Source organism: Labeo rohita, chromosome 25 (assembly GCF_022985175.1).
Source record: "Labeo rohita strain BAU-BD-2019 chromosome 25, IGBB_LRoh.1.0, whole genome shotgun sequence".
NCBI lineage: Eukaryota > Metazoa > Chordata > Actinopteri > Cypriniformes > Cyprinidae > Labeo > Labeo rohita.
Window position 1 is genome coordinate 26,998,856 of NC_066893.1, and position 15,726 is coordinate 27,014,581.

General features: G+C 34.4%; 1 protein-coding gene across 2 annotated transcripts in view; it reads right to left on the minus strand.

Moving 5' to 3' along the window:
- Window positions 1-15,726, minus strand: part of fbln1 (fibulin 1) — a 77,779-nt gene that overhangs the window by 24,204 nt on the left and 37,849 nt on the right. Inside the window, exons 15-16 of one of the 2 annotated variants that reach the window (XM_051099642.1) lie at window positions 13,804-13,946; window positions 8,104-8,241 (exon numbers count right to left, since the gene is read on the minus strand). In XM_051099642.1, coding sequence (XP_050955599.1) covers window positions 8,104-8,241; window positions 13,804-13,946 — 281 coding nt within the window. Of the gene's footprint in view, window positions 1-8,103; window positions 8,242-13,803; window positions 13,950-15,726 lie in introns of both variants that reach the window. The other variant, XM_051099640.1, reaches the window with a different exon arrangement.

Genomic DNA, 15,726 nt, shown 5'->3' on the forward strand with positions numbered 1-15,726 from the left:
AAGGCCCTACATGGTTCGGTTCCAGAGATACTGGAATTTCAATATGGCTCCAGAGGTAAATGATTAAATTACACACATATTGGTCAAAAACCCAATGTGGGGCAATTTGCAAAAAATATTAGACTTTTCTTTTCTTTTCTTTTCAAAAGTAATGTCTGAAGAAGAAATAATGTTGAAATGAGATGCCCATATCTCTGGGACTGAACGATGCCTTGAAAATGAAGATTCTGAAACAAAAGTTTATTAAGAACTACATGGTGAAATCTTTAAAACTTTTTGACTTATAGGCATGCAAACTTTGGAAAAAGAATATTTATGGTACTCAGACTAATGTGTTTAATGCTGTTGTTTTGACAGAAGAAAACAAGATACATTTCTAGTTTCAACATAATTTCCTCTTCAGAGAAAGATGCTGCCATCTTTCTGAAGTCATTTTTACCCCCTGTAATTTGACTCTGAATCTCAAGTGAAAATTGGCTTTTTAACCTCCCTCTACAAAATAGTGGATTACTCAGTAAATATTCATCCGTGCCATTTAATATTTTGGCTTTCATCACTATATATGTTTATCTTTCTTCAGAAAAACTGTATATAGCAAAATAAAAAATAAAAAAACTCAAGAAGTATTTAAGATATCTTATTGTCCTTTTAGACATTGGGTCTCAACAAACTTTCCCTTTGGCATCTTCATTTTTAAAGCCTTTTGAAAACGTGTACAATTTAACAATTTAGGCCTGGAGCCATATTGAAATTCCAATATCTCTGGAACCAAACCATGTAGGGCCTTAAAAATGAAGATGCCTAAGGAAAAGTTTGTTGAGACCCAATATCTAAAAGGACAATAAGATATCTTAAATACTTCTTGAGTTACAAGCATGCAAACTTTGGAGTTAAAAAAAAAATGAACAGTGCCGTTTCCCTATTTTTAAATGGTCATCATTGGCACATAATGTATCAAAGATTGCTAAAGTCAACAGGTTTTACTACCAATCTCAGTGTAAATAAGTGATAAATGATGCTGCCATATTTCTGAAGTCATTTTTACCCCCTGTAATTTGACTCTGAATCTCAAATGAAAACTGGCTTTTTGACCTCCCTCTACAAAACAGTGGATTACTCAGTAAATATTCATCCGTGCCATTTCATATTTTGGCTTTCATCACTATACATGTTTATCTTTCTTCAGAAAAAAAATTTATATAGCAAAATCAAAAAACTCAAGAAGTATTTAAGATATCTTATCGTCCTTTTAGACATTGGGTCTCAACAAACTTTCCTTTTGGCGTCTTCATTTTTAAGGCCCTACATGGTTCGGTTCCAGAGATACTGGAATTTCAATATGGCTCCAGAGGTAAATGATTAAATTACACACATATTGGTCAAAAACCCAATGTGGGGCAATTTGCAAAAAATAATAGACTTCTTTTATTTTATTTTCAAAAGTAATGTCTGAAGAAGAAATAATGTTGAAATGAGATGCCCATGTCTCTGGGACTGAACGATGCCTTGAAAATGAAGATTCTAAAACAAAAGTTTATTAAGAACTACATGGTGATATCTTTAAAACTTTTTGACTTATAGGCATGCAAACTTTGGAAAAAGAATATTTATGGTACTCAGACTGATGTGTTTAATGCTGTTGTTTTGACAGAAGAAAACAAGATACATTTCTAGTTTGAACATAATTTCTTCTTCAGACATTACTCTGTAAAAGAAGAGAAGTATCATGTTTTTTTCAAACTGACATTGGAAATGTGTACAATTTAACGATTTCCACTCTGGAGCCATATTGAAATTCCAATATCTCTGGAACCGAACCATGTAGGGCCTTAAAAATAAGGATGCCAAAGGGAAATTTTGTTGAGATCCAATATTTAAAAGGACAATAAGATATCTTAAATACTTCTTGAGTTACAAGCATGCAAACTTTGGAGTAAAAAATTGAAAATTGCCATTTCCCTATTTCTGAATGGTCATCATTGGCTCATAATGTATCAAAGATTGCTAAAGTCAACAGGTTTTAATAAAAGAATTACCAATCTCAGTGTAAATAAGTGATAAATGATGCTGCCATATTTCTGAAGTCATTTTTACCCCCTGTAATTTGACTCTGAATCTCAAGTGAAAATTGGCTTTTTAACCTCCCTCTACAAAATAGTGGATTATTCAGTAAATATTCATCCGTGCCATTTCATATTTTGGCTTTCATCACTATATATGTTCATCTTTCTTCAGAAAAACTGTATATAGCAAAATAAAAAAAAAAAAACTCAAGAAGTATTTAAGATATCTTATTGTCCTTTTAGACATTGGGTCTCAACAAACTTTCCCTTTAGCATCTTCATTTTTAAAGCCTTTTGAAAACGTGTACAATTTAACAATTTAGGCCTGGAGCCATATTGAAATTCCAATATCTCTGGAACCAAACCATGTAGGGCCTTAAAAATGAAGATGCCTAAGGAAAAGTTTGTTGAGACCCAATATCTAAAAGGACAATAAGATATCTTAAATACTTCTTGAGTTACAAGCATGCAAACTTTGGAGTAAAAAAAAAATGAACAGTGCCGTTTCCCTATTTTTAAATGGTCATCATTGGCACATAATGTATCAAAGATTGCTAAGTCAACAGATTTACTAATAGAACTACCAATCTCTGTGTAAAAATAACATTATGATGCTGCCATCTTTCTGAAGTCATTTTTAACCCCCTGTAATTTGACTCTGAATCTCAGGTGAAAATTGCAATTTTGACCTCCCTCTACAAAATCCGTGCCATTTAATATTTTGGCTTTCATTATCTTTCTTCAGAAAAATTATAAATAACAAAAGCAAAAAATTGAGTTGACATGGAACGACCCTACAAGTGTCTCGTAAATGCATAAATGTAAATGAATTTGGAGCGTGACTACTTTTTAGTTTGACTAATGAAAGATGGTGGAAACCTGTTGATTAACAGTCATTATTGTTCTTTTTGGTGACGCTCGTAGTACAGAAACAATACTTCACCTACAACATACATTATGAGTAGCTTGTGCCTCAAAAAACTAGTTGCAAACAAGCATAGTTGCTTTCTTATATCATATCTGCAAGCTTTTAGGCCACGGATTGCAATGACACATTATGTTAATAGTTGAGATTAATGGATTCGTACAACCATCTCAGTGTTGCTCAGACACACCACAGCGTCAACAAATATTGTTTTAACAGTGACATGTCTTATAAATCACATCAAGCTCCTTTATTGTAATCCAGAGCCCGAGGGAAAGGGGACGAAGGAGACGCCGTGCTCCGTACATCCGTGATTTATCCACACCAGCTGTTCTCCAGCACTGACTCACGGCATGTCCGTCCATCCGTAGGACCACCGTTGAGTTTAATTGAAGGAGCTTCTGGTCACGATATGAGGCCTCCGACTCGGTTCGGAAAGAGGTGGCTCCTCGTACTGAGTGCAGGAAGGGCTTTCATGTGGCAGCGGCTCGAACGGCCAGACGCATACAGACGTCATGACGTCATGCCAGGATTCCACACGACCGCGAGTGTCTGCCGTCGCCATCGCTGCCAGTTGTTTGTGGCTCTTTTGTGTTATGGTGATTTAGGAAGTCTATTCTCTTGGCTAGGAGGGGAAACTACCCATGACGTCTGCGCACACAAAGACAGCCAATTACACTCCTCGGGGTTTCATTCTCGATCTTTCATGTTCAGGCGCCATTGTGGAGTAAATTAAGTAAAGATTTTTACATGAGAACAAACAAAAAACGAGTTTTTACATTACAATGGTTGGGCAAAACGGTTGCTAGGGTGCGGCTGTGTGGTTGCTAGGTGGTCATATACTCATCAAAGAGAGTGGACGCCGCAAAATTTGTCAGTTTTGTGTGTCTGGCTTCCGGTCTCATCCGCGTCCAGCTTTTTTTTAGCTGTACAAAACTGCTCGTTTTGCTGCTTGATATTGCATATCGGTGTGTCTTAACGTATTATTTTAATGTATTATCTTAATTATGAACACACTGGTTTGTAGTGAAAACAGTTTTACCGTTTACTGCATGTTGTTATTCTTCTCGTTATTTCCCTAGAGTGGATAATGAACCGGAAGTCTCCCACATAGGTTTACTTTCGCGTTAAAGAAAAACGTAGATTATCTATACATTTTTATAAATTAATAGTAATGTAGATTATTTTTTATATACTATTTTTTTATAATAATAATTATTATTATTTTAGATTTTCAGCATTTATAAATATTTATACCTTAACATTAATGTAGGTTTTTGAAAATAGTAAACATTTTTAATTGTTCTACTATTTTTTGTTCTTATTTTTAACTGAAACTTAACTGATTATATTATTATTATTATTATTATTATTATTATTGTATTATATTATTTATATTATTATTATATTATTGTATTATATTTTTAGCATTTATAAATATTTAACTGGAACTTATTATTATTATTATTATATTAATGTATTATATTTTTAGCATTTATAAATATTTATAACTTAACATTAATGTAGGTTTTTGAAAATGGTAAACATTTGTAATTGTTCTACTATTTTTTGGTCTTATTTTTAACTGAAACTTATAAATATTTAACTGGAACTTATTATTATTATTATTATTATATTATTGTATTATATTTTATATTATATTATATTATTATTATTATTATTATTATTATATTATATTTTTAGCATTTATAAATATTTATAACTTAATGTAGGGGTTTGAAAACAGTAAACATTGTTTTATTTGTTCCATTTTTTGTTTTCATTATTTTAACTAAAATGTATTGTTATTATTAATATTATTTAAAAATGCTAAAAATATAAAACAATATTTATAACAACATTAATGTAGGTTTTTGAAAATGGTAAACATTGTTTTAATTGTTCTACTATTTTTTGTTTTTATTTTTAACTAAAATGTATTATTATTATTATTATTATATTATTTTTTGCATTTATAAATATTTATAACTTAATGTAGGGTTTATATTATTACATACATGCTTTTATTGCGGAACTAGCCACAGCAAGACAGAAGTTCTTCTCAAACCTTATAAACAGTAACCTAAACAACACTCACACTCTTTTTGCTACTGTTGAGAGACTAACAAACCCCCCAAGTTAGATTCCCAGTGAAATGCTCTCTGACAGCAAATGCAGTGAGTTTGCTGCCTCCTTTTCATAATCATATCATTCTTCTAGAGAGACTGGAAAACTGGGTCGGGCTTTCTGGGATGGCTCTCAATTGGTTCAGGTCATACTTAGAAGGGTGAGCATAAGTCTGCGTGGACGTCCATGACATGCGGAGTCCCTCAAGGCTCAATTCTAGCGCCGCTCTTGTTTAGCCTGTATATGCTCCCACTAAGTCAAATAATGAGAAAGAACCAAATTGCCTATCACAGCTATGCTGATGACACCTAGATTTACCTAGCCTTATGGCCAAATGACTACAGCCCCATTGACTCTCTCTGCCAATGCATTGATGAAATTAAGAGTTGGGTGTACCAGAACTTCCTTCAGTTAAACAAGGAGAAAACTGAAGTCACTGCATTTGGAAACAAAGATGAAGTTCTTAGGGTGAATGCATACCTTGACTCTAGGGGTCAAACAACTAAAAATCAAATCAGGAATCTTGGTGTGATTCTGGAGTCAGACCTTAATTTCAGTAGTCATGTCAAAGCAGTAACTAAATCAGCATACTATCATCTCAAAAACATTGCAAGAATTAGAGGTTCTGTTTCCAGTCAAGATTTGGAGAAACTTGTTCATGCCTTTATCACAAGCATGGTTGATTATTGTAATGGTCTCCTCACTGGCCTTCCCAAGAAAACCATTAGACAGCTGCAGCTCATCCAGAACGCTGCTGCCAGGATTCTGACTAGAACCAGAAAATCTGAGCATATCACACCAGTCCTCAGGTCCCTACACTGGCTTCCAGTTATATTTAGAATTGATTTTTAAAGTGCTTTTACTCATTTATAAATCACTCAATGGCCTAGGACCTAAATACATTGCAGATATGCTCACTGAATATAAACCTAACAGACCATTTAGATCACTAGGATCGAGTCAGTTAGAAATACCAAGGGTTCACACAAAACAAGGGGAATCCGCTTTTAGCTATTACAACTGCCCGCAGTTGGAATTAGCTTTCAGAAGAGATCAAATGTGCTAAAACATTAGCTATTTAGAGTTCAATAAATGTTCAATATAATATTTATGTGCCAAAAGCACAACGAAACAGCGCGACTCATGAATCGCACCACACAGACCGTTTATCAGCTCGGACCAAAGTTCGGACCAAATGCGCCTCCCGATCTACATATATCCGTCTATGTTCGCGCAAATCATTCGTGATCCAGCTTCACTTACAGCAGAAGTGAGTATCAGGGGTTTTTTTTATGAATCTTTGCGATCGCCTTTCCTAATAATGTGCTTGTTAACAAGTTTAGCGGGTAAACGCGGCTAAATGCGCGTGTAAATGGGCTCGTCACTCCACAGAGAAGAGAGGGGCGGGGCGAGCAGAGCTCATTTGCATTTAAAGGAACAACCCCTTAGAATGGGATGATTTTTGCAGAGCTCATTTTGGCAAAGTAAAAAGGGTGTTGTTTTACAAAACCATTGAGAATTTTTAACCAAAGTATATTAGAGACTTTTCATTAAGACCCTAAAGAATCATATCAACTTGTGGAAATTGGGCATCCGATGACCCCTTTAAGGAAAATTAATGCTCTGGTTTCTACAACTTTCACTTTGGAGCAAAACCCTATTTTTAACTGTCTTAAATTTATTTTAAATCATTTTTCATGATTTTTCTACTTCCTTTTTTTGTGATTGTTTTAATTGATTGATTGTGATTATTCTATTTCCTTTTATGTAAAGCACTTTGAATTACCTCAGTGTATGAAATGTGCTATATAAATCAACATGCCTTTCCTATATTTTTAGCATTTATAAATATTTATAACTTTAATGTACTAAATTACTACAACTAAAATTGAAATGAAAATAAAGCTATACAGAAATGTATATTACAAAAGTAATATTTGTTTAAATGCAAAACTGAAAATATAAAAATAAAGGCTTATAAAAATGTTGATTAAAAACCGTAATATATTAAATAAATAGTACTAAAACAACAGTGGTTAGTTAATGATACCTAATGCATTAACTGTTAATAAATGTATCATTATTGCAAATGTTTGCCAATGACTTTTGGCACCAAAGTTACAGTAATAAGTAGTAGATTTATGGATTTTGAAAACAAGTCATACTGACTATGATGGTGCAAAGCTTGTGTTGGAAAGGACAAGCCACAGACAGCAAAACATACGTTCATAGTTGAATGCGACTAAAATAACCTCTTTGACTCGAAAATAACGTCTTTGACTTGAATTAGTTTCAGAGTTCACAGCCGCTGAATTTGTAGAACGTTTTAGATGATCTTATATAATCTATGAATGAATTTGATTTGAATATTGCTTCAGGGGATGTCAAAAGAATATGTTTCTCATCAGTCTCACCCACATTTCTATAAACTCTGAACGCTTGCCCTTCCCAATAACCTTTGTGTGAAAGCGCACCAACAATAACCGTCTGGACAGCAAAAAACCTCTTTGTGAGCTTTTCAAAGTGTCCTGGAAAAACAGAGCGAGTAGACAGAGAACACATTAAAGTCGGTCATGCCACAAAAGTGGGAAACAAGGCCACATGCTTATAGCGAAGGAAAAACACGGGCTCGGGATGAACAACACATGGACGAGCGTCTTCAAACGCGGCCCGAGAAGGCCGCAGAAGATGCCGTCGACTCGGCAGGCCTATCATCAGCAGGACCGAGATAGGAATCGCGCTGTCGGAACCAGTTAGATTGAATAAGCCTCTCCGTGTACATTCATGCTTCCCGCTAATGTGCTCCCGCAAAGAGTCACATATGCGTTTGGTTTGTGTAAAGAACAAAAAAAACGAGGAGAATCTTTCGTAATGGGAAATTAGGTCAGAAAACCACTTGATGCAAATGTCATTTCCAGACAGGGATGCCTCTGGGCTCGGTCTGCGGTCCGCTGGCATTGTTAAGACGCATGCCACAGTGACACTCACCCACGATCATCCCATGATCCACACGCTTGATGATGTCGAACGAATTCTGGACGTTTCCTTCCAGGATGTCGTAGACGATCTCCGGGGAGTCCATGTGAAGAAGGTGAGAAGGCGTGGGGGATCTCAGGAAGACGATTTCTGGGGGGAAAAAACATGGATTTTTATTAGATGACACTTTGACGGGCGTGTCTCGATGTTCGGAGTGAAGAAACATTAGAATTGAGACCTGATGTTTGGCTCGGTGATTGCCATTGTTTTATTGTTGTCAATTTGTTATTGAATTTCTTCACCCTTCTATGTAAGTACATAAACACGCAAGGATTTGGTCGACATGGATACCAGAGTTGTGCAATGTTCAGAACTGAAGAAGCTGCTTTTGCTTCTTTTGATTCTTGAGTGTGAATTTGAATTAAATTAGCCACAACACAGGAAGTTGAATTTTGCATATCCTTCTGTCCGTCTGTCTTTCTAGCTATCGGGATTGTAATCGGTCTGTCTGTATGCCATCTAAATGGCTATGTAGATGTCTTTCTATCGTTCTGCTGGTCTGTCTGCTTGTCTATACAGATGTCTGTCTGTTGGTCATTCTTTAGTTCTAACGCATCTATTTATCTATCACTTCATCTATATATTCTAACATATCTATCTATCTATCGTCGTTTTATCGTTCCATCAATAGGTTCAAATCTATCTGTCTATTTATCTGTCTATCTATCGTTCTGTTGCTCCATCTATATATTCTAACATATCTATATATTTATCTGCCTGTCTATCTATCTGTCTATCTGTCTATTTATCTGTCTATTTATCTATATATCTATATCTATCGTTGTCGTTCCATCGTTCTATCTATACGTTCAAATCTATCTATCGTTCTATCGCTCCATCTGTATGTTCTAACGTATCTATCCATCAATACGTTCTAACGTGTCTGTCCACAGTTTAAGTTCATCTATCGTTCTATCATTCAATCAGTAAATTCTATTGTATCTGTCTGTCTGTCGTTCTATTGTGCAATCTAGCGTTCTGTCGCTCCATCTATACATTCCAACATATCTATTCTATTGTTCTATCGTTTTATCTATCTATCATTCCATTTATACATTCTAATGTATCTATCTATCGTTCAATCTTTCATTCTACTGCTCCATTTATACGTTCTAACATGTCTATTGTTCTAACTTATCATTCTGTCTATCGTTCAGTCGTTCTATCGCTCCATCTATACGTTCTTATCTATCTTTCTATCTATCATTCAATCAATACTATCTATCTGTATCGTTCTATCGTATCTATCTATCTATCTATCTCTGTCTGTCTATATATCTATCTATCATTCTATTGCTCCATCTATACGTTCTAACATATCCATCTATCTATCGTCAATCTATCTATCTATCTGTCTGTCTGTATCGTTCTTTCAGTACGTTCTAAAGTGTCTGTCTGTCTATCGTTCTATCAATATGTTCTGTCGTATCTGTCTGTCTGTCTGTCTATCATCGTTTTATCATTCCATATATAGGTTCAAATCTATTTATCTGTCTATCTATCGTTCTATCGCTCCATCTATATGTTCTAACGTATCTATTTATCTGCCTGTCTATCTATCGATCTGTCTATTGATCTATCTATCTGTATATCTGTCTATCTATTGTTGTCGTTCCGTCATTCCATTTATAGGTTCAAATCTATCTATCGTTCTATCACTCCATCTATATGTTCTAACGTATCTATCAATACGTTCTAACTTTATAACTCTGTTTGCCTGTCTATTGTTCATCTATCGTTCTATCATTCAATCAATACATTCTATCGTATCTATCTGTCTGTCTGTCGTTCTATTGTGCAATCTATCGTTCTGTCGTTCCATCATTCCATCTATACGTTCTAACGTATCTATCTATTGTTCTGTCGTTCTATCGTTTAATCTAGCATTCTATCGCTCCATCTACATTCTAACATATCTATTCTGTTGTTCTATCGTTTTATCTATCTATCGTTCCATTTATACATTCTAACGTATCTAACATTCTATCTATCTGTCGTTCTACTGCTCCATTTATACGTTCTAACATATCTATCGTTCTAACTTATTATTCTATCTATCGTTCAGTCGTTCTATCACTCCATCTATACGTTCTTATCTATCTATCTATCTATCTATCTAGCAGTATCGTTCTATCGTATCTATCTCGGTCTATATAACTATATCTATCATTCTATTGTTCTATTGCTCCATCTATACATTCTAACCTATCTATCGTTCTGTCGTTCAATCAATACTGTGTCTGTATCGTTCTATCAGTACGTTCTAACGTGTCTGTCTGTCTGTCGTTCTATCAATACGTATTATCGTATCTATCTGTCTATCTATCTATCTATCTTTCGTTCTGTCGTTCCATCATTCCATCTATGCGTTCTAACCCTATATCTATCTGTATCGTTCTATCGTTCAATCAATACATTCTAACTGTCGTATCTTTGTATCTATTGTTCTGTTGTTCTATCTATCGTTCTACTGCTCCACTTAAGGCATCTTTACACAGCCGATTTAAGTCTGCTCTAAAGCGGGTGTGTGTCGGCTCAGAATTCAGTGTAAAGACGCAATGCCGCATTAAAGCAGACCTAAAATATGCCGGGTCTGACCCGCCTCAGTCCCTAGTATCAAAGGCGACGCAATGCTGTTTTGATTCAGTGTAAATGAAACGCGAAACAGTCATGATGAGAGCCAATCGTGATTTCATTTTCAATTCATTTTTTTTATTTTATTTATATTATCTTATTATTTTAGTGGGTACATTAATTTCAATTTAAGCCCCATATCCTCGCGAGTCGCGACTCATGATTCTCAGCTTGTCTTGATAGAGAGGACTCTCTTTTCGTTATTTTCCCGCTTTTGCAAATTAACTGTTTGGTTACATCAGAAACAAGTTTCTCAGTCATGAGGAAAGTAGGAAACTGGCTCCGAACTTCAATGGCACATATCTTCAATTTCCCTCTTTTCACTCGCTTTCCTTCCCTTTTATATAGCTAATGCACAGTGCACATTTTACTTTCACTTTTAAATTAGCAGCATTCCGCGTCAATTCCTTGAATCCAATTCAAGCAACAACAAAATACAACGTTAGCCTATAAATTAATCATGGAACTTTTATTAACAAAACGAACACAAATAGCTTACACCATGCTATGCCTAATATAAAATAACAAATAACTTAGACTAGGCCTACATAAAAGGAACCAAATAGCTATAAGAAACGTAGAAGGTTTAGCAAAACGAATAAGAAATAAATCACACAAAGTAAAAATCAGCAAACACCGTTGAACCAAATAAATAAGAAACAAAAAAAAAAACTTCGAAATAACCATAGATAACAGCAAAAGTCAACACGCTTTTTAAAATAAAAAACATTGTCAATCTTCCACCATCCTCTTGTCTGTCGTCTTGTCTGAAGCTAACATTGTGACAAACCGTCCAACGCATATACACTGTAGCACACGCAGGAAATTTAAATTTATTGTTGTTACATTTTAAAATGTCGTGTTTTTATTAATTTCGTGTTTTATATTATTTGTTCTTTTTTATATTCGTTATTTAATTTTATAGCATTTGTTTTTGTTAAAACTAATTTTAAAATTGTAGTTATGTTAAAAGACGTATGTTTCCCACTATTTTAATTCCTGTGTTAATGCATTTATGCCGCTTCAGAACAGCATTAAACGGTCTGTGTAAATGCACATTTTCGTGGTTTTATGCCGCTTCAGATTTGGATTCTGTGCCGCTTTTGCTGTGTAAAGATGACATTATACGTTCTAACGTATCTATCGTTCTATCTAATTTATCGTTCAATCTATCGTTCTATCGCTTCATCTATACGCTATCTATCATTCTATCAATACTATCTATCTATCTGTATCGTTCTATCGTTGTATCTATCTCTGTCTATATATCAATATCTATCTATCTAGCGTTCTATTGGTCTATCTATACGTTCTAACATATCCATCTATCTATCCATCTATCTAGTTATTCTTCTATCGTTCAATCAATACTATATATCTGTCTGTCTGTATCGTTCTGTCAATACATTCTAACATGTCTGTCTGTCTATCGTTATATAGTTCAATCAATACGTTCTTATCGTATCTATCTGTATCTCTCATTCTATCTATCGTTCTGTTGTTCCATCATTCCATCTATACGTTCTAACATACCTATCTATCGTTCATCAATACTATCCATTAGGGATGCACCGATACCACTTTTTCCAGTACTTGCCCGATACCGATACTTACGTTATTTTTGGTACTTGATACCGATATACCGATATTTTAAAATGTACCGGTAGATTTGTAAAATATAGGGTAAGGAAACTAAAAGAATATGTATAATGTTAGTTGGTCAGCTTTATTTATCAAATAGATACAGTCAAACCAAAATGTATTTAGAACACATTATCATAAACTGTGTCCTGCACCCACTAGTAATAAAAAACAAAAAAGTATCAAAAATTATCAAAAGATGGTGTATATCTGCTGTCTGAATAATTTTTGGGTTGACTATATATCCCTTAGTTACTTTTATTTTTACACTTAATTATGCCCATTAAAATGTGTTTTTTTTTTCTTTTTTTTTTTTTTGCTCTATGGTACATCATCTTCAGTTTAATAGGATTAAACTGCTCCATTGCAGCGGCTCAGTACTGTAATCACGCGAACTCTGATATTTTCAGAAATGTAAGTAACGTTTTTTCATCTGAAATATGCTGCTATTTGGGCTATAATCCAAAGCGACTCAAATAATGCAGAAACACTCGTGAAGCAAGCAAAACATGCACAAGTACAGTACTGCCTATCGCATTGCACAGGCTGCTATAGTTTAACTTTTGCCGGACAGTCGTGTATGCTTAAGGTTGAAAAAAAAATGATGTTTATAGCGAATGCCCCTATATATTTTTTTTATATTTACGAATTTGTTTTAATCCAGAAGATGTGTGTGCTAAATATGCGAACATCAATGAAGATCAGGCAACAGCGCGCTCTCTCTCTCTCACTCCCTCTCTCTCTGTACCGTTAAATAACTTGTGCATTGATTTACTTTAATTGTTTTTGACATATCTCACCAAACTACAAACTTTCCAGTGATGTCAAGGGGGGGATATTAACTCGACAAGCCCGCACATCTTGGCCGCCGTGCGCTCAATCCAATCCGCGTGCTTTGCCTATCAGCTGAGGCGCACCAGTTCTATAAGCCTAATACTGAATGTTTAAAATTATATTACTTGCATACATAGACTTCGTAGACATCCTTAATTTCTAATGACTCCATTCTGCTGTCTGTTGTTTTGTTGTCCGTGTTTCTTTGCCTGCATATGCACTTGTCACATGATGTGGTATCGGCGTTTGGTATCGGGGCACTTTAACGAGTACGAGTACAGGAGCTCAGTATCGGCCGGTATCGGCGCATCCCTGCTATCTATCTGTCTATCTGTATCAGAATGCAGTATTGTTCAGAGTTGAGCTAGTGAAGCGTTTGTGTTCAGTTGTGTCCAGTATGTTCTGGGCTTGAGCAATTAAACATCCGGTTACACTGGCAACTGTAGTCACATGTGAAGCATGTCAGCGTAATAGTAACAAAAGCATCATATATTTACGTTTAAATGGAAAAGTCACTGATAGAAATGGAAATTGCGGCCGTACCTTCTGGTTTGTTGAATTCTCTGAAGGTGGGAAGCGAGATGGCCGTGTGCGAGATGGAGAGGATGGGGTTGAGCATGCAGGAGATGTCGTTGGGCTGGCAGGACTTCACACACCGGATGATGTCGGCACGATCGACCCTCGGCCTGCTGGAGGAAGACAACACAAGCGTCTGAACCAGAACCAAGCCACTGACCTTTGTCCCGCGCTACATGTCAGCTCCTTCTGGGCTCTGCCAGAGAAATATACATGCTAATGATGCAGGATTGGGTTTCTCCCTGTCGGCACCGTTCTCAATGACGACACGCTAAAATGCCAAAACGCTCCAAACACAGTAGGGCCCATTGTGAGACGAGTCGAGCAAACAGGCCGTGATCTCTGGTGATGACTGGGTAAAATAATCTTCCTTCACAGTCGAAGCTCTCCAACGACCGGACGCTTTCCAGCAGAACCCACCACAGAACCAAGCACCCAGCGGGCGGGTGAAACCTTTACTGTATAAATATTATTTGCACAAATACACTGGCCGTTCTTAATATGGAGCTCATAACACAAACAATCAGGTTTTTAGGGGGGTAAAAATCAGAACAGAAGACGACGCGAGGCCAAGAATCACACCACAAGAGAATTGGTGGTCGAGTTTCCTGTTAGCCACTCATGGTTTTTTTGATGCTTTTTCGCAGTTGTGACATTGATGTAAAACTTTTTCCCAAAAAATGTTTGGTTTAGCTGAGCATTCCCGCTTCGGTATCCCAAAATCTCTGTGGAATTTATGGAACGAGGGAGCTTTAAATCCTGAATGTCCTGACAAGACAACTCTGACTTTATTTAAAGCTACATTTGGGTAATCAAACACAGACTTTGGAGACTCGCGAACCAGATCTCTTCAATATCCAAATGTTTCTCCTGCGTAAATTCTCACTGAGTTTTTTTATTTATTTAGTATTATTTAATATTGCCGTATATATTTAGATTACTGTCATTAAATGCTCACTTACATTTATACATTAAGACATGAATCATTTAAATGTCATTTTAAACAAATCTCAAAAAGAATATTAATTATTTATGCTGTATATTATAATGTTGTGTTGTCTAAATTCAGCAGAAAAACATGAAGCAATTATAAATTAATATAATTAATAATTTAAGTTTAATCGTTTTAATGCAAAATTTTGAAATATAAAAATAGTTTTGACTAAAAATAAAACACTAATTAGTTGTAAATAAAATATACATTTTTAATAATTTAACACAAAATGTAACATTTTGCCAAAAAAAAAAACAAAACATAAAAGTAAAATGCAGTTTTAATAATATACTACAACATTAAATATCATTTGCATACTATTTTTGTCTAAATAATAAAATGAAACAACATTATTTAGACAAATTCTACAATTTTAATCATTTCGATACAAAATGTAAGTTTAATTGTACAATATTTTGTCAACTAATATTAGTTTTTATTTATTTAGACAAAAAAAAATAAAATTTTAATAATATTGATACAAAATATAAACATTTTTTAGAGAATTTTAATATAAATAAAACAATGTGATTAATTAATTTGTTTAGAAATGTCAATGTAAATTAAGATTTTATATTTTGTCTCAATAAAAAATAAAACACTAAACTTGTTTTTAGACAAAATTTAAGGTTAACATTTAAATAAAATATTTACATCCATTTATTACATGTAATTTTTATATTTTTTGTTACATCGAGAAAAAAATCGTTATTTTTTTAAAATTTGGTTGCTTAAATTAATTTTGTAACTAATTTTAATACAGAATTATTACTAAATATATATACTAAATGAAACAAAACACTAAAAATAGTTATAAACAAAATATTTTAATACTTTTAATACAAAATTTAAATGTAAAAAAAATTACAATATTTTAAATCGAACATCAAACACAA